Source organism: Pithys albifrons, chromosome 2 (assembly GCF_047495875.1).
Source record: "Pithys albifrons albifrons isolate INPA30051 chromosome 2, PitAlb_v1, whole genome shotgun sequence".
Classification (NCBI taxonomy): Eukaryota; Metazoa; Chordata; class Aves; order Passeriformes; family Thamnophilidae; genus Pithys; species Pithys albifrons.
In genome coordinates, this window is record NC_092459.1 from 55435505 (window position 1) to 55460639 (window position 25135).

The window sequence follows — 25135 nt, forward strand, 5'->3', positions numbered from 1 at the left end:
ATATGTATAACAGGGTCTTCACCCTGAGTGAGCATTTTACATCTACTGTAATATAAAAATATATCTAGAAATCGGGTCCTTATTACTCAGCATGGTCTGTACCATGTTAGCAGATGACAGAACCCATACTGCTCAAAAGACAGCAGCCTTTCATATCGAGCCATGCCCAGTCTAACATATCCAAAGGTTTCAAAGCCTCACACTACTTTAATATGCACTTTCAAACTTAGTTGTTGAGTAACTTAGTGAGTGAACTCCAAACCTAAGGGGATCACAGGCCTACACAAACAAACCAAAGTCCAAAAAGAGATTATGGCCTGACTAAAGGGCAGAACATGGATCCAGGAAAAAAAGGAAAAAAGCAGGATAAATAAACTTGTAGATCATCAGGATCTTGCTTGGCATAGTTGTCAGAAACAAAAATGGGCATGAGTTACGTATTTTCAGTGTTCCTGAGGGAGCTGCCTGGCTATGTTCTCTTTGCTGGAATCTTTATGCCTGTGACTTTACTCCTGCTGCTGCTCATCGCCTACTTCAGGATCAAACTAAGAGAAGGTGAGTCAGGACTTGGGGGCAGAGAGTGGGTAGGCAGACAAACCTCATCCAAGAGGCAACTTAGGCTTGTACCATTAACTAAACCATAGAGAACTATGATCAAAAACAATATTATGAAATTGTACTGCATTTTAGACCATTTCCTATTTGAAAAATGCTGCAGGTATTTGTTTAAACTTGGATTGAACCCTCACTTAAGGCTCCATAGACTTACATATCATACTATAGAAGATTTTACTGTTCTGTACTATAGGAGGGGCAACCAAAATGGAGAAAAAGAATAGGGCAATTAATTTTCTTCTGTGCTTACACTGTGCAAGTCTTCAGTGAGACAGGCAGTAGCAGTTACACTCTGTAAGTAGTTGGTTATTGAGCACATTTCTGTGTTCTTTCAAAAGTATTTGTTTACTTTTACTTTGTACTTAACAGCACATTGGCAATTTTTAGAGCAAAACCAAAACAACACCCACACCAAAGCAAATGAGCAGGGATTGCAACATAGCTGTGTACTGCAAATCAAGGTTGCTCACAATGCCCAGTGGTGCTTTACTTGTAGCAGGCAGGGAGTTTCTTTCAGAAAAGAAATCCCTGTACGTCAGAACATCCAGTTTTAATGAGATGATCTTCATGCCCTCCAGGTTTGGATCCCAGCTGCAGCAGCACATTCCCATATGTTCTGCTCTTGTTTGAGGTTTCCAGCTGACGAGGCCAACTCTGGGGTACATTCAACACATCCTCAACCTTTGTTTCCTTCAGCCCTTCCAAAACATGTTATTGCAGACACTGGGCTAAGCTTGTTCCTCAAATTATCTATCTTTTGAAACTTTTGTCCATAAGGAGTGTTGGGGGAGATAAAATGACAACCTAGATTTTCTTTCCTTCAAGTGCTTCAGAAGCTTGGCGAGAACCCCGCCTGGGACAATGGTCCACAATGCTCATGGTACAGGGTCTAGTTCTAGCGGAGTCCTGGCTGGGGCAGACAGGCTAATCCTGACCACAGGGCTCTGCAGACAGGCTGAGGCACTCACACCAAGCTGGACCAGGGTGTATCAGCCCAACAGGTCAAGGCTAGATTTGCCCACCAGTGCAAGGCTAGGAAAGAAACCAAGTATGCCAGGCCAAGTACTGTAATTTGTGCACTCATTAAGTATATTCTATCCTGCAGTCCTCTGAAATCCTGAAAATTGGACCGTTTCACACAGTTCTACAAGAAAAGCAGCATGTACACAGAAATGTAAAATAAATTAAATCCCTGTTCTGTTTACCATCTCCAGGCATTTAGATCCGAGTCTTTAACAGAGAGGAAGGGTATTTGTTTTTGTTTGAGCATACACCACAAGTTACTTTCAGGCTGCTAAAACTCAAACATTTCCTGTTCAAGATGAGCTTTCAGATGCTGAATTAATCTACGAGGGAAGACTGCTCTGCATGCCTAACCCAGCCCTGCCTTTGGTTATAGATTATCCTTAAAACCAAGGTGCTGAATTTTTCACACACCAATAAAACAACCTAAAAACAGTGCAGTGTCAAAACACCATAAAATTCAATATCTATGAAGGAATAAGGAAGGCTAAGTACTGACAGCTGTATCTTAAAAATGGTTGAAAAAGGAAGCTAATGCAGTAATAGCCTTCGACTTTGGATAAAAGCAGGGATTCTTCCTTTCAGTAAATTACCATCTTTGTGCTCATATGTGATAGTCAGAAATTAGTTATGGTTAAATAATACTGAGTCACTACTGAACTCCTCTTATCAGGTGATGCTCCTGCTTTTCTACTCCACTTAGGATCAAACAAAACAGGAAAAGCAGGTGGGTTACAGATCCCATTAGTTCAGATATTTTGCTCAGGCTCAGACAATACTTTCATTAAGCCAGAAGAGCCCATCTGAAAAAACCCCACAGACATTTGCATTCATGATGCATGATGAACAGTCCTACCTTCTTTCACAGCAGCCATATCCTCCTTAGCTGCACATTCTGCAGGTCTGTAAATAATCTACAGCACCAGATGTTAAATCCTGCTTCTATTAAAGAACAGAAATTTTAGCTTTGGATCTGTGAAGAGCTGAAGCAAGCAACTGTTTCCCAAATTTTCTGAGATTAGAAATCAAGGTTGTAAGAGAGAGGTGAATGAAGTAGTTGGCAGACTAATTTGCCATAGGAATATTGCTGCTGTACTTTCACAACCAAGAAGGATGCTTGAAGGGAATCATCTGGCTTTACAGTGCCTTGGGGAAGAAGACACTCAGTTTGCACATCACAGGAGTTCTGGTTGGGACTCTCAAGAGGATGTGAAAAGAATTCTTTTCTATTTAATACTTTGGGCAGTGCAGTCCCAGCTCTGTCTCTGAGCCTTTTTTCTTGAGCCGAGACTGTCAGAGTCCAACCTACCAATCTGGCCTTCAGCCAACTCACACAAAACATCCTGAGCAGCTCTCTCTGTGCAAGCAAGTGGAACCAGCTCCAGCTTAAGACCATCAAGTGAGAGAAAAAACTAACCACAGATAAACCTGAGAACAGACTCCTTTAAATGCTAACTCCCTCTCTGACATAACACCAGAAATTCATCAGGCTTTAGCTGCCTATTTCCTTAGAACTATTTTTAAAAACAGAAAGAAAAAATTTGCACTACTAAAAGCAAGGCTGACTTTCTTCATTGTTAAATAAACATTTAATTCTCTGTGCAGCAAGAGAGAGGTTTTGCATAAATATATAAATACATAGATATCTTATAAATAAAACTAAGTCAACTAACAAAGCAGCACACAGTTCTCCTGAACAACTAGCAATGACAAGTGTTTTATGGTAACTAGGCTTTTTTATATTATTAGTTTTTCTTTTCTCTGTTTCTCCATCCCTCGTCAAATAATCCCCAAACCTCCAAAAACACCACTCTATTTTGAGGATGTCCAGTTACATAGGCTGCAAGCATTTTCCTGGTCTGTCTGTACCACAGGCAGCATCAGCAGCATCAGGAGGATCAGGCTAATTTGAGGTTCCCACAGCACAGCCACAGTAAAGCAGAATATGAATTGCCTGTACAGGCTAACTATGCTTTTTGCTGTTGTTAAAGGATTTTATTCTGATTGAAAGATGGAAGCAATCAATAGAGTATTTCTGCAGACATCAATAGTTTGTGTTGATACTTCACCAGGCATACTAACAGCCCCAATCTCACATGCTTTTCTAGAAGTATGGGCAAACTGGTATCATGAGCTACTTATACACTTTCAATTTAATAAATTAGTTCTTACTAATATAGGCCAGGTCTGTTTCTTTATAAAAATTCACCAAAGGAAATCAGCATATTCTTATGGAATTTTTGTATTGGTTGGTTTAATTTGCAGTTGATGAGGAACCGGACGTGGCACAAGACACCCAAAGTGCTCTCCTGTACCACCATGCCCAGTGGAAGAAACCCAGGAGAAAAAACCCTGGTCAAAAAGAGAACAAATACAAGAACTCAAGGACATTTAAGGGAGTCTCACGTTTCAGGAAGCAAGCTTAAATCCACTACTCAGGTCTTCAGGTTTAAAAATAACCAGCTGTAGGTAAATACCAGAGAGGAGAACATACAGAGAGAATAAGTGCTGTGCTGCACAAATGAAATGGCTGCTGCCATTCAAAAAGTTTCATAACCCTTGTGCCTTCTCACATGAGCTCAAGTAAGTGGCACTTGCTGCAACTCAGCGGAGACCAGAGACCTGCAACAAACTGTATCAGTTCCCTTACATGACACAGGATTTGGAGGGAGGGACAGCACCTTGCTCATGAGCCCCTCCCTTGCCAACAAAGAAGAAAGCTATAGAATGAGCTCCTGAGAGGCTAAGCTGGTATACACAAGGCAGGCAGCCTTATTAAATTGATGCATAAATAGCAAGGCTGTATGAAGCACTGACATTCAGAAAATTGAAAAGAGTAATGAAGGGGAACTGAGTTTTTTTATTAGCTTGTACACTTTAGGAAAGATTGTGAATTTTATAAAGTATGCTTTCTATAAAATTTGGAAGCAAAATATTACAGTAATGGTGCATCTCATATTGGTTGTGGAAGACAGCCCACAAAAATGCAACTCAAACTGTTTGAAAGTTCTATTGTTCTATCCTCAGGTTTAAACCCAAACTGATGAAAAACTAAAAGTGACTATCACTACTGTCCCCGATGTTTACTGTCCCTGATTGCTAGTGCTTGCTGTCTGTAATTACTTTTCAATAAAGATGTTTGTCATTACCAATCCTGCAAGAAAAAAGTGGGCAATCTTGCCTGACATTTTGTGTGGATTTGCACAATTTCAGTTCTTATAGACTTTTAAGAAATCCTTGGAATCATTTAATAGAAAAAGCAACGAGGCCATGACTAAAGGTTTAAAAAACACTGTAATTTATCAAAGTCTATGAGAAGTGAACAGGGCTCAAACAGCAAGTACCTTTACTATATGTAACAGTCCTCTCCCATTTTAATAGTACTCTATTTAAAAAAAAAAACATGAATCATCACACTATGGAAACAATACAGAATACATTGCATTGAACAGGTAAAGAGCCAGTTGTTTGCAATTGAAAATACAATCTCTTGCAGGGAAGTTGAGACAGCTGCTGCAAAGAATTTACTTTCTTCATTTAAGAAGGATGCTGTCTTCTTAAAGCAGTGATCTGGGATACTGATCAAATGCTAAAGGAGTCGCAATATACACACACAATTCCAAACACCCCTTACCACCCAAGAAGAGACTGGCCAGGATCACATGTAAAAATACAGAATGAAAGTTTCTGCAAGGCTTACCATTACATAAAATTGACCTTTTAATTTCACAAGATGTCTGAGAATAAGGAGATTTGAAGTGTCAATAAGCGATATCACTCTTTAACAGCACTTTGCCTCAAAATGGTGGTATGGATACCAAAGATAATGCCATTATAGGTACACTGGATGCCTTTGACACAACTGCCTTTTGAGCCGTAATGCTGCCTGGTAGGAGGATCTGCCATTCAAGACTTAGTAACTAACATGTAAAGAAAATTCTCAGGCTTTGTTGTTTTCAGTTTCATTACTGAATAATGTCAAGAAGTATCTCTGACACTACTGGCATGAAACACTTCACCCTATCCAATATAATTCCCTCAAAAAGGAAAAAAATATTTGAAGAATGCCATGGAAGTAAATCTTTGTCTAGACAAATTATAAAAGTTTTATCTAAACATACATAAGAAAAGAGTACTTGTAAGGAAATAATTTGTCTTCAATTACTGTTCTTACTGAAGAGTCCTCTGTCTTCCTGCCATCAGCAATAACCTGAAGTTAGGATTCCATCTATGATCAGTAAGCATGTTTAAAACTTTCTTGCCTGTGACTGCTTCTTCTTCACCTCCCAGAACAGAAATCAAAGTCTTAACATTTAAGCTGGAAAGGGACAGAGAAGGATGAGAAAATGATAAAAAATTGTGGAGTAGCTTTTGGCAGGGGAACGACTGAAGAGAATGACTCTGCAGTGATGCTGTCAGATGAAGCTAGCAGGGGCAGGTTCAAAAGACATGAAAGGTGTTTTTTGGCCTTTTTTTTTTTTTTTTTGGTAAGCAATACAGAATGGTTAAAATGCCTACCAGAGAAAATTTTCAAAAAGCAATTAGCCAAAAATCCAGAGGCAGATTAATGTACAAGACTGATAGATCAGCAAGTCTTTGAAAATTGCTGGAAAAGCTGGAAGAGTATTTGGGAAAGTTCTTTCTAGTACAGTACTTATACTTACACACACCCCTAGGCAACTGCCAGTAGCCTCCGTCAAGGATCTGGAAGAGTTTAGCCTGGCGCAGTATAGCCATTCATATATACTTACCTCCAAAAACTCCGGTAGGATGTAACACTACAAGAACGCGTATAGTTGGTACCAAGACTACAACTCCAAGTATCTTTTTTCAAGTGCAGTACAAAACTCCCAAACAACTCAGCAGCTCCAAGCTATCCACTTCCATGGTTAACATGTCAAAAGCTGAGAAACTCCCACTGCATCCTGACCAAGAGTACAGTTAGTTAGTTGTTCTGATCGCCATCAAATCTCCCAGACTTTGACATATGTCATAGTATTTATTTTATTTCACCTATTTGATGTTGTCTGTGGCCGAACTAAAAGTTGTCATTCAGCCTGATTGTCAAATAGAATATTTCAAGAAACAACTTGTCCTATAGTTGCTAATTGCTTTGAGCAATAAATGTTTTGTTTTGTTAAAAGTTAGTAATTGGAGTTGCATGCTTGTCCTTTATGAAACCTTTAGGAAACAACCTGTAGAACAACTCCAACATTCACTATGAACCCTTAGGTGACCATGATTAAAAAGAAAGATGTATTAAGTACTTCTGTGTAGGACCTGCATGACTTGCTTTTCTAAGTATTTAAGCAGAATTAATTACTGAAATATCTTCTCATTAAATGGGCCTGTAATTGTATTTGAAATTGCCCATGTATTATAAAGCTGGCTTGTGAAGTGCCTTGAGAACAATTTCCTTTGTTGCATGTTGCAGTTTTTGTTATATCATACATAAAAAAGTAGCAATAAAAATTCATCAAAATAGCACAATATTCCAGGACACTTGAATAATTACATACAACCAGACTATGTAAAACCTGGTTATCTTTAGGACTGATCACACTTGGGGCTTTTGTTTTTCTGCAGGACAATGGCTGTTTAATTAGTACATGTTTAATCAATGGAAGTGATAACTGTATGCAAGCTACATTGACCTGAAAACACTATTAATTTTTCCCTGACAAAAGGTTCTGATTAGTATTTGAAGAAAGACATCTCTCAGTGAAAATAACATTATTTCAATAATTTTATATTTGCAGGTTTAGGGATTAAATACAATTGCAATAAAATCAGTATTGATCTAGTGTCTAATTAATCATAATGATCCAAATCAACAAGGAATTCAAAATGCTCTCCTCCTATCAAAGATCTACAAAGTACACCATATAAAAATACTCTTAAGATTTTATATAGCGCTTTTTTTATACACTTTTGTAGGAAAATCAGCTAAGAGACATCCCTCTCTATGTGTGTCCATTTTGACCTACACTTAGGTGTCCAAACTCGCCACTTCTCAACAACCTTCTCACTTGCAGTGGTGTGGCAGTGCTCTTACATTATTAGGTTGGATGGGGTTCTCTTCCCCCTTTTGAAAGGCAGGCCATCTCTGGTTTTGAAGAAAAGCAGGTGAACCTGTTACCTGCTATTTTTCCAGGTAATGTGGGATGTGGCTGAGAATGTCCATATATGTATAGAAACCAACATGTCTGTTACTGTTGTCTTAGCTTATCCAAATTGTACAAAGTCAAAACTAACAAGAACTTCTGTTATGCAAGCATGCTGACAGATGGCAGCCATCTAAACTGAGAATAACACCAAAAATACATTGCTCAGAAGAGAAACAGAATGCAGTGAGAAGTTTTAGATGTGTTTTGTTATCTGAAGATGATAGTATGTCCTAACTCAAGCAACTCAGCAAAACCACTTGCAGATTGAGGCACATTTTAACTTGCAGTGTGGTTTCCAATCTTCTCTGTTTTGGCATCTGAGGAATTCTTCTCTAAACTACAGAAACCTGGATGTTTATTTGAGATGTCTTAAAAATACTGATACTTTAGTGTCCGTATTAGGAGCCAGGCAATTGTGCCACCCTTCTGGCAGCCCTGCAGACCACTTGCACTAATCCCTGCTCTTCAAGGTCCTGTGACCTCTAGAACTGCAGTTGTTGTAAGTAATCCGCTCACTTTAAATATCCTCCAAGCTTATGTCCGAGTGCCAAAAGTCATACAGAGAATAAACAACTTTATTTTATAACAGAATTACAGAAAGCAAAATATCACTTAATACAACTTCAAGCTGCTATAAATCTAATTTGGCATTTAAACTATACACAGAGTCAACAGCAAAAAAACCCCAAACAACCCCCCTGCAAGAACAAATTAAAAATAAACCCCAATATATAATTAACAGGTTTTCTCAATGGCAGTCTCAACTGATGGTATTCTCTCATTACTATATGAATGGAGTCCATCTTACACTTTTACTCAGTATCCTAGAAACCTGCATTAACCATTAGAGGAAGCATGTGAAATGTATACCTTCTCCATACAGAGATGTCAGTTCTAACATGGAAACAGTGAGTTTAATAGCAAGCGAGCATTCTACACATGTATTCAAATAATGCAAGTATTGAAGTTGGGACACAGTAAGAAAAAAAGCACTATGGTTTTAAGCTGCCTAGATCATCTCTTGTTGGAAGAAGAGAAAGATATTATGTTCATCCTTCTTTCCTTATCTGGAATGCTGCAGACAGCAAAAAAGTCTGCAAAAAGTTGAGCATTGGCACCAAAGTGCAAAAAGAACACAGTGCTCAGTCAGAAGAAATGTGTCTGCAACTCCTTCTCCTCTATAAACTGCCATACCATCTCTGCTCCACAGAGAGGAGAACCTTAGAACAGAAAGAGTTACAGAGATACCAGTATAAAATTTATCCAAAGAAATATATTTTTTCAAATTTTAGCAAACATTGTATTTTTATAAAAAACTTTGTTATGTGATATCATTATATTTACCTGAATAGTCTGAAAAAAATTCTGTAAATTACTCCAGTACGAGATTTCACTTGAAATATTTGAAAAAAACCTATATCTAAATTAGTAAAGATCCTCTTTCCCGCACAATTACCACCTGCTCCAGTGAACAATGCCTTCCAGACTTTTGTTCACTTTCATATAATTAAGAGTCAGTTTCAAAAATACAAGTATTTGTGCAAAAGAAGATCATACTCTCTATAACTTCGTTTAAAAAATTTCTAATATTGTTAAGAAGTGGTTATAAAAAATAAACAAGAAACATTGTAAGGGAATATAGACCAAAGATGTTAAAATGGAGTTTGGTATTGGCATTTAAGTCATGAATATCTGGTCATCGTTGCTAGGCTTGGTGGATTCGGTAACTGAGGAATGATGACTTGGAATGATCACAGTTCTTGGTGGTCAGTATCATCTTTACCTCTGGAAGAAAAAAATTAAGCAGAAGGTTACATAAGCATTTATCACAGACTCTACAGGAATGTCACACGTGAGTATACAGGGGATTTTGGGGAGTGGGGAAGGTTATTTTGTAAAATAAATGTTTCATTGATTAAACTCCCCTTAAATCATGAGGCAAACAGTACTGCACTTTCTCTGAGTACTCATCTCAATATTCTCCTTTGTTTTCTCCTCAATATTCTCGTATTATTTTAATAGTCTCTTCTTACACAGTTTACTGAAAATTTTAATCCACAATTTAATGAATAAATAAAAATAAAAGGTACTTGTTCAGTTTAGCAATCCCTCAGAATCAAAATGCAGTTATCTTTCACTTTTATTAGAAAAAACAAGTCTACAAGAACAATATTGCTGTAGCCATGAAGACAAAGCTTTCATCACCTTACAAACAACTACTAAAAATCCATGGCATGATTCCATCACCTAAGCACAATTGCCAGTTCCAGCTGTCCCTCCAGTTGCTGCTGCAGGAGAGTAAAGGGCTCTTCACAGATATTTGAGGTGCTTCAGGTGCCCTGAGTTTGTTTAGATGTCTAAATTTTTTCCTTAATGTTTAACTGCAAGGCATCATCATGCAAACAAGTCCCCAGGTCTCAGATACAAAAGTAGTGTGGAGAAATGCCCTCTTTTATTCTCTCACAGCTACTTCAGACTATAAAGCACAATTGGCAAACTCAGAGATCTGAGACACTGATACATTGCAAAGACCATTCCACAATGTGTTTCTATAAAAAGCACACCCCCCCACCCTCACACAATGTAAGAAATTCTTTGAATTCTTTTCCTGAATAAAATTTTAACAAAGTATTTAAATATTTGATGAAGTAACAGAATCAACTTTGCAGCTAATCACTAATGTAGAGACGTGGTGTAAACCTGCCAAGATAATTTTTTCCTTCCGTGACACAGTCCCTTCTAAAAAGATTACTTCCATGGGATCTGAAAAACACTTTTCTGGATTAAGGCAGCATGAAGAAACTGGCACATTTTATGCATATATAACAGAAGAAGCAATCTCTGCTTCCAAGACCTTTAAATTCATGCTGATTAATAATAAAGGAAAAATGTGATGGTAGCACATATCATAATAGTAAATCCCTGCAAATCCAAACGACCTGCTCTGCTGCCTCAGTATATCTTTCTACCTTAGATCCTGTGATGTAAATGCTGAAAATATGCGAGGGATGGTTTGAGTGTGCATGTTGAAATGTTGCTGGGTACCACAGAACCAGTGAAATTACCCAGATCACAGGCATTCTCCTTACTACAACTATCTCTCACAAAAGTGATGTGGATTTTTCCAAGCCTCCTGGAGCATTTATATTATGTGGGGACTCATCCACATCCTCCTATCTCACAGTTCAGTACAGTTCCATGTCCTCTCCTGTGCTTTCAAAGCAAAGCTGGGGTATGCATGCTGTACTTGTTTTTAGTGTCACTAAGCAACAAAGCTACAAAATAAATCCAACTGAACACTGAAACAAAGGTACAGTGAAATTGGCAATTGTTGATCTAGCACTTCCAAACTTGATTTGTGCTGTTTTCCTGGTTTGTACATTTATGAACAAGAAATTATTAATTTCTTTTCCAAACACACAATATTCTGACCATATCTAAAGACATTTTTAGGAGGCAGCTCAAACTTAGTTCCACTGTGATTTACATCCTGGAAAATGGTGTAAATTTACACATTCAGAGGAGAACTGGCCAGAAGGTACCATCTAAACACATATGATCAAAACAAATACTGCAGTTCTAGCACAATCTGCATCAGGTCAGGAAAAGCAACTGGATCCACTTTGACAGACAAGGTGGATAAACTTTCTGTCTGCAGGCAGGGGACAGGTATCCTACTCAGCCTCACAGACTTCTCCATGGCATTTTACACTGCTGCTCTAGGCAGTGCTGCAGGTAGCAGGAGTTCAGGGCAAACTCCCAGAAGATTTGTACGTGCAGTGGTGAGACCTCTCCCCAGTACCTCACCGCATGCAGTCTCTTTACTTATCATATACATGTCAACAGCTGGCAACTGTTATTGTGTAGTGTATTAGTTCTCCCTTTCCTCAGCCAGAGCACTTCCACTACTATCCAGATATTAAGAAAAGAGACACTTGCAGGTAAGTGAAATAAACTATGGCTTTAGTCTATGTCTTTCAGCTGAAAATTTGAATCTGTAATCAGACGAGTTCAGGAAGACTCTGATTCCTTAATAATGGTCTTCTTCCATGGAAAAGAATTCAACAGTCAAACTGATACTCGCATCTTTTCTCTTCTGGATCCCAGAAGTGATACTTGGCAGTGAAATCTTTATCTCTTAGGAAACTCAGGCACAGGAGTAAAATGGATCTTTTTCAACATGATGAATTATCAGGATTATGAGAAAAACATCCTCCTCTATAGTAGGTGGCATCAAATCTGGAATCAAGTCAGTGTCTCATTTTTCATATATTCCTGGCACTTCATGACTATGCTCATGTTTGGAAGTCTGCTAAAGCTGTACGATGAAATTTTTGAGAGGTAGTTTCCTTTGGTGAAAAGCTTCATTCAATACTAAGGGAATGCAAGACCACAAAACCTTCTTCGTGAATCTGAATCTACAATTAACAACACCATCGAGTTTGAAAAAAAGTGAAGCTTTACTCTCAAATCGACAGCTTGACAAAGGAAAAGTGAAGCTTTACACCCTCAAAAGGTGACTGAGCTTTAAGACATTAGCCTGTAACGAGTGCAACAGCAGATTTATTCAGTGTTCATCCTGTTTTTTCTGTTGAATACATGAAGTAGGGCAGTATTGTGGGTCTTCTCTTTTTTTTTATTTTTTATTCCTAGAAGAGAGGGTCTAATAAAACGACAATCCTGCAAATAGCTCTTTCAAATTATAAAAGGCTTTGAAACTTGAGCTTGCCATGCATTTACCTTCTTGCCTGGGAAAATGATAAAAGGTCAAATATTTCAGTGTGTTTAGGATTAAGAATTAACTGACTAAATTCAAGTGTCTAAGAGTGTCCTTTCACTACTGGGAACTACACAGTCTCCCCACTGAACAAGCAAGACATAAGGCAAGGATTGTAACTGTCCAGGTAAACAGAGAAATGTGACACATCCTTCATATTTTGCAGAAATAGCCCAAACACGCTTCAACATAAACTACGACTTGACCAACCATCATAGTAAATGCTATGAGGGTACTGTGACAAGACTGTGGAGACCTGTTTCAACTCACCCTTTAATGATACCATATCTCAAAGATGTCTTGTATTTTTCAGCTGAAAGACATGAGTGCATCAGAAAACTGATGATACATTTTCCTATGTCAATTATATACATAAGCTTACCTGAAGTATTTGCTTGAGGACATTTTTAATTTGACTATTCATCTTCCTCAGCAAGTTCAGTTTCTTTGTGCACCACCACTCTTGTCACAGACATGTCAGGGTGCTGTTCTTTGGCTTCTTTGATTGCCTGTGCCAGGGCCTGCAAATGTATTTGAAATATGGAACTCAGTAACACCAAAAGGACATTCATGTGGGTCCAAAGAATGGCAGAGTAGCTTTGGAAAATTTCATTGTAATTTTTCAGAACTGTGAATTCCTGAACTTGAGAAGGAATCAAGGGTGAAAAAACCTCAAACCCAAAACCCAAACAAAATTAAAAACTCAAACAACTATGCTAAAAATTCACCAAGACTTCCAGGAAGTAACAAATAACCATAAAGTTGTAAGATAACTTTTCTAGCTCATCTCAGAAGAAAAAAGTATTCTTATATCCCAGAAGTTTTGAACTACTGCAAGAAATCTAGGAAATAAACCCATAACAAGAATGCAAGACAGTACAGAAAGAGAAGAGTTCCCTTCAGTTTCCTGAACAAAATAGAAAGGTACTTAGTATACATTCCACAGTATGCCACTGAAACTTTGGAAGAAGATCATAACAGAAACTTCTTTCTCAGCACAAGAATATAATAATTCTTTTTGTACTAGTCAAAGAGAAATTTCTCTAGCTTAACTCTGGAAAATGCAAATATAAGTATTATTCAGTTTTTTATAATTCCTCCCGCATATTTTAAGAAATTTTATCATCTTAAGAGATGTACCAATATTAACAGTTGGACTAGATGACCATTGTAGGCCCCTTCAACTGAAACGTCACAGTTTTTTCTACATCACAGTCAACCACATAAGAGCAGCCTCTGAGTGAAAACAGGCAAAAGAGCACTTGAGACCTTAGACTCCTTGCCCTGATCTACAACTTATTTCTACGAGCTGTATTACTGCTGGAACCTAATATAAGAAAAAGAAAGAAGACAATGAAAGGCATTTCTGAGGGAACAGTAAGTTCACTATTCATCTTAGTATCAACCACAACTTAACCCTCGCCACTCCCCCCCCCAAAAAAAATACTCTGAGGAGAAAGAAAAATGTAATGCAACAGAAATTAATTGAGAAAAGTGACAATTTCCTGAATTGTAGGTGTTAAGGAGAAAAGAAATAACTAATTCTGAAGAAACATTGAAAACACCAACATTAGCCACCCTAACGGCTATAGATAATGGAATTTGAAGTCCTGTTAAGGAAACATGTACAGAACACACGGTGTGCACTGGAATAATACTGAAGTTTGCCAAAGTATTAATCCTAATTGTATTTTAGTAGTTTCTCTTTTGCAGTTTTAGTGATATAGGGAGCTAAAAGACAAAAAGAAATATCCAGCATGTGGTCTGGGCATTTAAGGACCTCCATGCTTACTGAAGAAAAAGTGGTAGATATTATTTAAATCTCTTTAAAGCTTCTCACTGCTGCTTCAAATGGCCTTCCTCTTCTATAATTTCATTTTTGTTCACTTTAGTATTAAGATCAAAATAAAGAAGGACTTAGAAAATTGTCTGGTACTAAAGGCATTGTATGACCTTTGCAGACATCTGAAGTCTGTGTGCCAAGGCAAACAAGAGCCATGTCTGATGCTAAACAGCCCTGTCATTTAATGATGAGTTTCAAGAAGAGATTCAACTTGTCAAGAGCCACTTTCTGGAGGCAAATCAAAATGTGAAAATAAATTCCTTGAGAACTCTCAGTATATTACAATTCAGAAGTTAAAGCCTGTTATGTTGATTTGTGTAGCCTTCATAAAATTAGATATGAATTCACTGCAACTTTATGCAGAAGGTAGACTTTTCCATTTTTATTATCCAGTGACTGCTGATTGCCTTTGTTACTATAGTTTCTTAGATGAAACAAAAATTGTGCAATAATCACCACAAAGACTAGATAATTGAGTTTTCTACATTATTTTCCTGTGTACTGCCTAAATTCAGCCTATTAATTGAGCACGTAGAAGTGATTTTAACCTTAGTTTCTAACACTTTGTAAAATACTGCTTTGCTACTCATAGAGATGAAAGTTACTTACTACATAAGATTCCAGCAGATCAGCAATCTCTTTTCTTACACATAATTCTACAAATACAGGTCAAACCCTAATTTTTAAATTTGAGTAGTTTATGCTTTAATGTATTCCAAAGCTTTCAGTCAAAATGAGCGTTGCATTCAGATGTTGCTGACACAATGCAGTAGAGACTTCCATCTATCCAGATTAACATATCAAAATAAGATTATTTCAGTAATGCTCTTCCTCCCAATGACAAAAGCTGCACTAAATAAACTGGGTCTCTTCTACAAAAAGAAAGTCCTTTAAAAATAGTAAAAATCCATTCACATGATCTATGATACAAATTAACAAATGCTGTTTTTCTTTCACTTATATTCAAAAGACTCCTTACTCACAGAACATGACTGCTTAATACCTATGGCACAATTAACTGTCTCCGGGTCTTTGTATATCCTCTCATTCAACTTCTCTACTTCAGGTTTATGAAATATCATCTAGATCTCACTGGACTAAAAAAACCATTGTGAGTGTTAACAGTTTACATACTTACCTCATCATGGTCAATATCTGCATCTCCAGTAATGACAATTCGCTTCTCAATTCTTGTTTCTGATACTCCACCTTTTACCATCTCCAGAAGGCAGAAAAAAAAGAAGAAAACATCCTTGTAATTATTCTGTACTTCCACAAGGCACTCCTTTCTGTTACACTGAAGCAGATAAATTTCTGTGTCTGAGCTGCCATGGGTAGGAATTGTCCTTAGCACTAAATCACCCTTTCCTCTTTCAGCTACACAGTCACATTCTAACAATTGCTAAACTTGAGAAAAATGAAGCAATAGAGAATTACTTCTGTTAATGGAGCCCAAGTTTGACAAACTGCAATTCTAGCTTCTTCCACTATATAAATCTGGTTACATGGAAGTTCCAGGAGTCTTCTCTTTTATTTCAACCCATCTATCATGGGCCTCTCCTCAGTCATAATCCTATGCCATTAAATACAAAGACAATCTGGTTTTCAGGTCTACCATTCAAGGACCTTTGTGACTTATTTTCAACCAATTTCACATCGTTGAATAGTTTTGAGCTTTGTTTCTTCATTTCTTACACTAATGATTAGCTCATAAAAAATTCTCACAAAAATAACATTGTTTACCTTTCTTCTTAATCAGCCAGTATATGAGAAAAGAATAAACTACTACTTAAGATACACTGACCATACTAGGTAAAATCCAAGATCACTCTGTTAAAAGCACCATTAGAATACTGAAAGTATTCTTGAAGGTCCCTTTATCAATAATGAACAGCTTGGGATGTAAAAAAGAAAGTTAGTTTAGAAAATTCAGTCTTGTTACCAAGTACTTACCACCAATTAAAAAAAGACAAGGATCTGCTGCATCATGGTAATCCCAGTAATATTTTAGTAGAAGACAATATTGAAACTATTTTTTTTAATTGTTCCATCAAAAAAGCAGGATTATTTGACATCTGAACTTGACAAAGTAAATATACGTTTCCCCTCAAAACTGTGGTTCAATTAATTGAATAAAGACTTTTTCCAAAAACGGTGGTGGCCTAATGATTCCAAAAGGAAGCAAGAGACTGAAAAGGACCTGTCGACTAGTCTGTATAACAAAACATACTCATTTTCAATTCTGAGATTCCTTATTTCATGTGATTTACTTTCTGACATTATCCTTCCACTGTCATTCTGGGAACACAACTTTCAATCATTAGAAAATATATCCAGTGAGCAGTGAATTATTGTTCAATTCTGCCATGCAGTGAAACTTCAGTGTCTTGGGGGAGGGAAAGAAATCCTAAATTCACACTTTGTTTCCCTCTTCTTTTTTGCTTTACCCTAAACAGTGCTTTCAGTAATTTTCTTGGAAAAAGATGTTAAGAGTTCAAGACTGAAGTTCAAAAACACACTGTGGTATGAAACATCACATAGGACTGAAACAGATGTGATACCCTTTTAGCACTGAGGTTTTCTTTCCTTTTCAAGCACAGATTGCAGAGCAAATAATTCAGCACCCAATATGCTTGCAAAGTAACCTACTGGAATAATCTGTTTTTAAATAAGCTCTAAACCTAGCAGCACAAGGATCATCAGCACAAAGGCCGAGAAAACACTGTTTCAGTTTATTCTTCTAACTGATGCCATTAGCAGTACTCCTGCTGATCTCAGACAAACCAGTTGTATTAGCAAAGATTCTGTAGGATATCAGCAAGTGATAATTGAAAATGTAAAAATGTAATTATTGAAAATGTAAAAATGTAATTATGTACTCTTTTGTCAAACACTGAAATAAGATCAATATGAAGTACTAAAAAACACTAATCATACTTTTACCCCTTGCCTTGTCCTGTCCTCAGATATTCCTGCTTATTATTAGGGCTTCTCTGTTCAAAAGTCTGTGTACAGAAAGATTCACTCTCACACATGCCTGGAATGAAGCCAATCCATTTCAAGTCAGTTTTGTTTGATGAATTAGCAGATATATGAAAAACTTCATGCAAGACTGTGTTTTGAGGGTTTGATGTCTTTACCAGTTAAGAAAGGCATTACATATATTTTACCTTCGTGATGTGTGTAGTTGTGGTAGTGGAAACAGACTCTGACGTAATTGTCTGCGCACTCACCAGCATGCCGGCATCGCCACCAGCGCTGCCATCAAGCTGTAAGAAAAAAAGGTTGGTTTTGTATTTTGGCATTTAAAAATTTTGCTTTCACAGGAGAAAAGGCTGATTTACACATTCTTCAGTTCAATTAGAACTTAAATCTAAATAGAAGTGCCATCCAAGTTTACAGAGTCATGTAAAACTATTGTTATGGCTCATTCCTGTGGAAACTTCACGATTAGTTACATATTCCTTTCAGAAGCAATGAGATATTTTAATAAAGTTTCGAAAACTGAGTTATACATTTGCAGACAACAACAAAATATTTAGAAAAAGCCAATTACAACTTCTGAAGTAATGCTGCTTTGTCTACAATCATTTCACTTGCCTAAACATTTCACATAGCCAAAGTAGACTCTTATCTGCCAGAAAAAAAGTATGTGCTTTTGAAAAGCATTTTTGGGCATGATCTATCTTGATCTACATAACCAGAATAAAAATAAGATTGCCAACAATATAACAACACAGTCACCATACCTGTGAAGATTCATATGTGATAGTCTTAGTTTCTGTTTGCACAATTGGAATTTCTTTAGTGGAGATTTCAGTTCTCTGTGTGGCATCCGAAATGGTTACCATCTCTGTTTTCACTACTGGAGGCTGTGATGCAAGAAATAACCAATCAATTCAAAAGACAGAAGAAGTTTGTGTGGACCAAGAAAGCACAATCAAAAGCTCAAGAAAATCATAACAGTAAGATAAGTATTTGGCTGGCTTCCCAATGAAAAAGCATGCAATAAATAAGCAAAATGAAATGAAGATCAATACATTGGCCCTCTGCATAACATCTATCTATGTAAAATTGTAAGAAAATTTATTGTCCTAATAACCTTGCCAAAGTTCAGTGTTTCAGCCACCAGTACATATCAGAGAGGGCAACTGCTAAAACAAAGCAGCAATGTATGTATTGAAAATGTGTAAAAGCCATCACTAGGGAAAAAAATAAAAATCTTGGTTTGCATAAAGAAATTGATAGCTAGGCTCAGATGGATGAACTTCATATGAGAATTAATCTGGGAAAACACCTATCATTCTTTAGTCTGCAAACAGATTAGAAATTCCAAGGAAATTACATAAAAGTTTAACTTTTTAATATGTACTACTCCTGGAATAGAAAAATAACTTTGACAATTGCATTTTATGCAGTCTAAATTCAACACATTAATTCTGTAAGTCAATTACTTCTTTTGACAAAGATCCTAAAAAGCCATTTTAACCATTTAGAGTTGGCTAGTGGTGTTCTCTGCAATATCACAAAGAAAGCAATTAACCCAGAGTCTCTAAGCTAGTGAACTCATGACTTATCTTACTGGAACAGATTTTCAGTATTTTTAAGAACTAAAGCCCTTTTGGTATTTTTCTACATGCACCAGCTGCTATCCCTTCACTGATTTTGGATACACATGGCATGAAATCCCTGGATAAAAAAAAACAACAAACCACCCCTTCTTTCCCTCTACACATTTGCACAAACAACAGCCCTTCTTCCCTTCCCCTAAACTATCTATGTTATTAGGAAGCACGGGTACCTGTAAATTTTAAAGGTCTAATAAACTAATTCCTTCACATCATTAATCATAACAGCTGTGTATACAAAAGCTGTTTAGATTCAAAAGTAAAGATAAAAGTGTGCCACCATTATAAGAACAAGTAGGTGAATAACCACCAAACCCCCCATCTAACCACTGAAAACCTCAGTAGAAGATCCTAACAACTTTACAAAGACATTGCACTTCTTTTTTTCCCTTTCTGCTTTTTTATAACATTTGCCTCGTAATGAACTCTAAAACCCATGCATTATTCCTTAAAATCTACTGCACTAGACTTCACAGAAACATTGTGATATGTGCCTCCCCATTTCACAGTGCAGTGCTCTCACCTATGCAATTTCTAACCATACATATTCTAGCCTATATATCTGTAATGTTCTTTTTTCTCCTTCTATAAAACAGCAACAAAAGCAGTGAGTAATGAGGAGTGAAAAAAAAGAAAAAAATTTGCGAAGGGTGTTTTCTAATTTCAATTGTCAATAGGTTTCCATCACAATTACATGTCATGGACTTGTCAAAAACCATTGACAAATAGACAAGACAAGACTTAAAACATTTGAAACATGTAAATAATAAACATACATCATGTATGTGCCTATAAAATAAGGAGCAGATAAAAAAAGGAGGTATCAGTCTTCGGAAGGTTTGCCTTACTGGTGATTCTCACTCAGTTCTAGCAAAAAGTCAGAAACCATAACTGAAGGAGACAGAATTTCACTGCTCATCAAGGGTTTCCCCTTCCAAATGATCAGAATCTTGTTGGATGACAGAAGACGTGGAGGAATAGGAGAAGAAGAAAGGCAGGTATATTTTCACCCCAAGAAATACTTCCGCTTAATCTAGTTGGTCATACTGTTCTACCATTTACCTCAGAACAACAAATTAATTGTGGTGCAACATCAATGTCAACATGAGACACATCTCCATTGAGTTTGAGCTGTTCCTCCTCTTTTTCTTCACCTAAATCTTGCTTAACTTGCTCTGATAATTTCTTCTCCTCTGTAGCTACAGTAACTGTATTTTTCTGGACCAAATCTTCAGCTTTAACTTGTGTGTGCTCAACTGGTGCATTTACTTTACTGCCTTCTGGTGTGGCTTCCACACGTTGCATTATTTCTTCATGTTCTTTCCTTTTCATGTCTTCCTCTTCTTCCTGTTCTTCCCTGATGACTTCCTCAATTGCCCTATGATGTGGCTGGTATTCTCCCACCTCTTCATCCTCACTCTCACTACTACTGCTGCTGCTGCTACTATCTGACGGCAATGATGAAGAGTCCTTTTTTGACAGATGCTCCACCTTACATGTTTCCCCAGCATCAGTGGCAACTTGCATTTTCCCTTTGTTGGTTTCGTCTATGACTACTGTTTCTTCTATCCCAAACTCTGCCTGCTTCTTCTCCTCCACTATGTCCAGAGTCTCATGTGAACTCTGCACAAAAAAACATGGATGAGGGGGAAAAAAAAGTAGAGTATATGAATAAATTAAAATGATGAAAACAAAATTAGCTCATGGCTGGTTCATGTCATGTACAAGACAAAAAATGGTTGTGATGGTTAACTGAAAAAAGAAGTAAGGAAAGAATGAAGATGGATTGGAAGAGTTAAATTTAGTCACGGAAAAAAATCTGTAGAACCTTATCAGCATCGCTGACTCCGGTACAAGGCCCTTCCGCTCTGGAAGCATGTCTCTGTGAAACACAAAGCAATCAGAGGACAAAAATCAATGCATAACCTTTTTCAACAGTGCAACATCCTCCAAGCAAGCTTTTAAGAATGTATATACTAGGCAGATACTGTGTATTCACTGCAGGATTCACATAAAACTGTGCTCATTTCCTTACACTTCTTTGAAATATTGGAACAAAAGTAGATCAGAATTATGGATATTATTAATTGGCATAAGAATTTAATTATGAAAGCCTGAAAATAAAAAGCATGAATGCACTTGGCAGTGATGCTACCGAGGTAGTTACTTCACTCAGTTAAAACAGGCATTAAGAATAAATATTAAGAGAGAGTAAAAAGAAAAAGCAAACTAACATTCTACTAGCAGTTTATGGTAAATAAAAAATAATAATACATTATTGTAGGGTATTAATAGTTGCTTGTCTTTGGTCTGATACTTTATGAAACTTAATAGATAAGAAGAGGGAGACTGTTTAGGGTGGTAAGTTGTCAGAGTAGTAATACATGATTACCTAGAAGAACCATTAGAATTCAGTCTGGAGCCAAAATGATTGTATTAAAGCAGCTATATTAGTATTTGTTCCATAACATAATGATCTGTGATGGATATCCCAGAGAACCCACTGTAAATGTTGCATTAGGTAGTTAGGGTGTTTGTTTTTTTTTTAATCTAATGTACTTTTAGCGAACAGTCTGCAGCAAAATTAAGAGTTCAAATTGTAAGAACAGAAAAAGCAACACATCATCTGTGACTTAATCCTAGCTTTTATTGCTGTTTACCAAGCGAAGAACCTACGGAGGGTGAGTTTAAACAAGCCCCGGCTCTTTTCTATTCCTGGAGTGTTGCAGATGCAGCCCTAAGCTGTGTGTGCATCCCTGCGCCCTCTAAGCGGCGCGGGCAGGGAGCGCGCAGGGATGCTAAGCCCAGCCCGAGCACCTGGGGCGGCGGCGCGGCCGCGGCGCTGGTCTGTTCCCCCGCGGCGCCCTCTGCTGGCCCCGGGCTGGCGGCGGCGAAGGGCCCTCTGCAGCTGGAGCCAAAGCCCTCCTTACTAAACAAAATGGAGGCTATCTCCTCTTCTAGGCTCTAGACAGGTCAGAGAAGGGAAAGGAAAGAATTAGACAGCGGCGGGCGGAGCGGCAGCCACCTACAAAGGAAAGGCTTGGCGAGAGAGAGACGTGGCACGGGCAGGGGCACAGCACAGACACCGCGGGGAATACAGACACCCACGGGCACTGCAGACACCCATGGACACGGCAGAGAGACACCCACAGGCACAACACGCCGACAGACACCCACAGGCACAGCCACCGTACACACAGCAGGCACTTAGTTCCCAAATCCCTATTTACTACTGGGGCTTTTTCCCTCTTAAAAATCCATTTTTGACACCTTTTAATGCCAAGCTGGCTCAGAGCCCAGAGCTGGCAGACACATTTGTTTGGAATACATACCCACAACACTGAAATGTTGTAATACTTGTTATTTTTTTATATTAAATGTTACATGTTTTTCAAATGCTTAAATAACCTAGGGAAATTTGTGTCTATTAACAAAAACTGTTTCCAAAAAGCCTTTCTCATTTTACTGGGAAACTTGTTTTATTCAAATATACATATAAAGGTATCATTGCTTTAAAGCATAAGTTATGTTCATAGTCTGGTCTGTTTTGTGTAGGCCTATAAATCTGTATGGTCAAGCAAACTTTAAAAACTCATGTGGGTACAAGCCCTCTGGAAAGGCTAAAATTCTTTACTCCAGATTTCTTTCCACAAGCTCTCGGAAGAAGTTGAAAGTGGAAGAGGTTAAAATAAAAAAACAACAACATACAAATATTTACATGGACACAACACATTTGAACAACATTCTGTAAGTTACATGACAGTCTTAGAGAAGGGCACTACAGAGAGCCATGTCAGAAGCACAGGCCAGAGGAACGCCAAGGTGCCATGCAGGCAGGGGCAGCCTGTGTGGGTTCCCCATGGGAGGAGCCGTGTAGAATCCCAACTAGCAGAAGTTATACCATGCTACTGCACATATACTACAACACATATGGCATGCAGAAGAACAGAGAAGAAGAAAAAGAACCCCTATATTGTTTTCCTCTGCGATAAAATTTAAAGTTTATCTCAAAGGTGGCTAAAAAAAGTTAATGGGAATGCAAGTTATTAAATCTGACTTCATGCAACACTGAATATCCATCAGGACAATGTGTTTCTCACCCTCACTTTCTTTCCCTGGTTTACTACACCCAATAAATGTTCATCCATTAACAGATTACATCAAAAGGCAAAAATGTTCATGATCCGTCTTAGACTGTGTGCATCTCTCTCTCACCCCCTCCTCCCTTATATATACAATTAAAGGCAGGCACATACCACCTATCTCTCTGTCTCTTTGAATTTTACCACCTTGAAGTTTTTTGGTCTTCCAGTCTCTTTTTAAAAGGAAAATCTCTATTCCCTGAGGTGGTGTTTGGTAAAAATTATTAAATGTATCAATAGAATTGGCACTTTTCATCAATTTTGTATCACCCTGTGAGGGTGTTTAAATTCCTGACAAACTCCTTCCAGTACATAGTCATACACTCCTAATATGAAATACCATTTACAAGCTGCTGGGGATGGATTAAAGAAAACAAATATTGTGGGTTCTATAAAAGAAAAACATTTCACATATTTATTTGTGACATACATATCAATGTGGCATGACTTTTGTTTAATTAAGTCACAGATGCTGTGCACCTTTTAGAGTATGGTAATATAGAAGAATAGTGGCATAAACAAGATGTGCCCAAAATAATACTTCTCATACACAGAAAATTACTTATTTGCAAGTATTTTCACTAGGGCAAAAGAAGAATGAAAAGAAAGAATATTAGCAGTATATCCCTGCATTACTCTCATTGTCCTGCTATCCTAAAGGACAGGCAAGGATACATACAGTCCAGAGATATGACTATGCAATATATTAGTCTACTAATACCAGCAAGTTTATAAATTGGGGGTAGAAGAGTTGAACAGAGACTTCTCTGCCTCCGTCAAAAAATAATTCAGGATGGAAATAGTTTCCCAATCATCATATTTATATACATTACTGAAATAGGACTGACAGCTTCACATTAATCTAACAGACCAAAAGTGAAGTAAAAAAGCAACGTCACCATTACTACTAGTCTCACTAGTTATATAGTGCATTTCATTGCACAGATAGATGTCAAAACAGCTTATTAGGGACAAAACCTCCCACTTTTCCTGGATGAAAAGAGGTACAAAAGTATGGAGGTACTCAGAACCATGTTGCCTTTGAAACAAAGCTGCTTATACAGCATTATTGGTTTGCATAATGATTACATAGTGAACACAAAATGCAAAAAGTTCTTGAGTGAAATGTCAAATAACCGCTGGCAATTACTTTTATATACAATGGAAATACACATTTTGCTGTCATCCTTGTCATATCAAATACAGTAATTTTCCAACAAAAAAATTGGTATGCTTTTCAAATAGTAGCAATTCAGAACTTCACAGTTAGATGAATGTTTAAGCAAAATGTTGCTGGCATTCAAGAATGTGTGTATATATACACATACACACACAGAGATCTATCAAGAAAATAAAAGAAAAGAGAAAGAAGTGCCCAAGCTAGCCCACAGCAGATACAGTGAAAAGGCAGTTGGTTTCAGGGCAGCCACCTTATTGGTTTCCTCCGGTTCTGCTCCAGCAATCCATGGCATTGCCATCCATTGTTTCTCCTTCCCAGGCAGCGTTTTCACTTGAAAAATGTGGTCCCCTTTTTTCTAGTTAGTTTTCATTTCATAAAACCAGTGTAAATCAACAAGCAATGAGACAAACATACACTACACATAAAACCAAACCTTCTGAAAGTGACAAAATATACTAGATGAGAAAAAAGATAAAATCACTTGGAAAGGGCCTCAACTTCAATACAAAGAAATGAACACACAAATACACACAACCATACAACAAAATTTGTCACACTTTTACATAAATGCCTGTTTAACCAAAAATATATTTATAACTATTAAATTAACGTATGTGTCATGAACATTTGAAAATATGACCGACATTTGCACCTATTCATATACCACTATATATAGAAATATTAAGGTACTACTCAGGAATTTGAGGAACTTCTTGACAGTGACCGTAAGTTAACAAAAATTAAAGAAGTGATCCATAGA

General features: G+C 37.4%; 2 protein-coding genes across 14 annotated transcripts in view; one reads left to right on the plus strand and one right to left on the minus strand.

Annotated features, from left to right (window-relative positions):
• Nucleotides 1–306: 306 nt before the first annotated feature.
• On the plus strand, nucleotides 307–7066 carry SMLR1 (small leucine rich protein 1). Its single transcript, XM_071547907.1, has 2 exons — nucleotides 307–555; nucleotides 3904–7066. The coding sequence occupies exons 1-2, from the start codon at nucleotides 423–425 to the stop codon at nucleotides 4062–4064; spliced, it is 294 nt and encodes a 97-aa protein (XP_071404008.1). The 5' UTR covers nucleotides 307–422; the 3' UTR covers nucleotides 4065–7066.
• Nucleotides 7067–8362: 1296 nt separating this feature from the next.
• The window catches only part of EPB41L2 (erythrocyte membrane protein band 4.1 like 2), a 110587-nt gene continuing 93814 nt past the window's right edge, over nucleotides 8363–25135 (minus strand). For 2 of the 13 annotated variants that reach the window (XM_071549077.1, XM_071549071.1), the window contains exons 16-23: nucleotides 21871–22017; nucleotides 20882–20935; nucleotides 20116–20676; nucleotides 18175–18297; nucleotides 17596–17694; nucleotides 15564–15644; nucleotides 12965–13103; nucleotides 8363–9590 (exon numbers count right to left, since the gene is read on the minus strand). In XM_071549077.1, coding sequence (XP_071405178.1) covers nucleotides 12999–13103; nucleotides 15564–15644; nucleotides 17596–17694; nucleotides 18175–18297; nucleotides 20116–20676; nucleotides 20882–20935; nucleotides 21871–22017 — 1170 coding nt within the window. In that variant the 3' untranslated portion in view covers nucleotides 8363–9590; nucleotides 12965–12998. Of the gene's footprint in view, nucleotides 9591–12964; nucleotides 13104–15563; nucleotides 15645–17595; nucleotides 17695–18174; nucleotides 18298–20115; nucleotides 20677–20881; nucleotides 20936–21870; nucleotides 22018–24625; nucleotides 24731–25135 lie in introns of all 13 variants that reach the window. The other 11 variants (XM_071549078.1, XM_071549072.1, XM_071549075.1 and 8 more) reach the window with 7 other exon arrangements.

Coding starts and splice junctions, on each gene's coding strand:
- SMLR1 (XM_071547907.1), top strand. CDS start 423: ATGGGCATGAGTTACGTATTTTCAGTGTTCCTGAGGGAGCTGCCTGGC. Junction 556..3,903: donor CAGGATCAAACTAAGAGAAG/GTGAGTCAGGAC, acceptor TTTAATTTGCAG/TTGATGAGGAACCGGACGTG.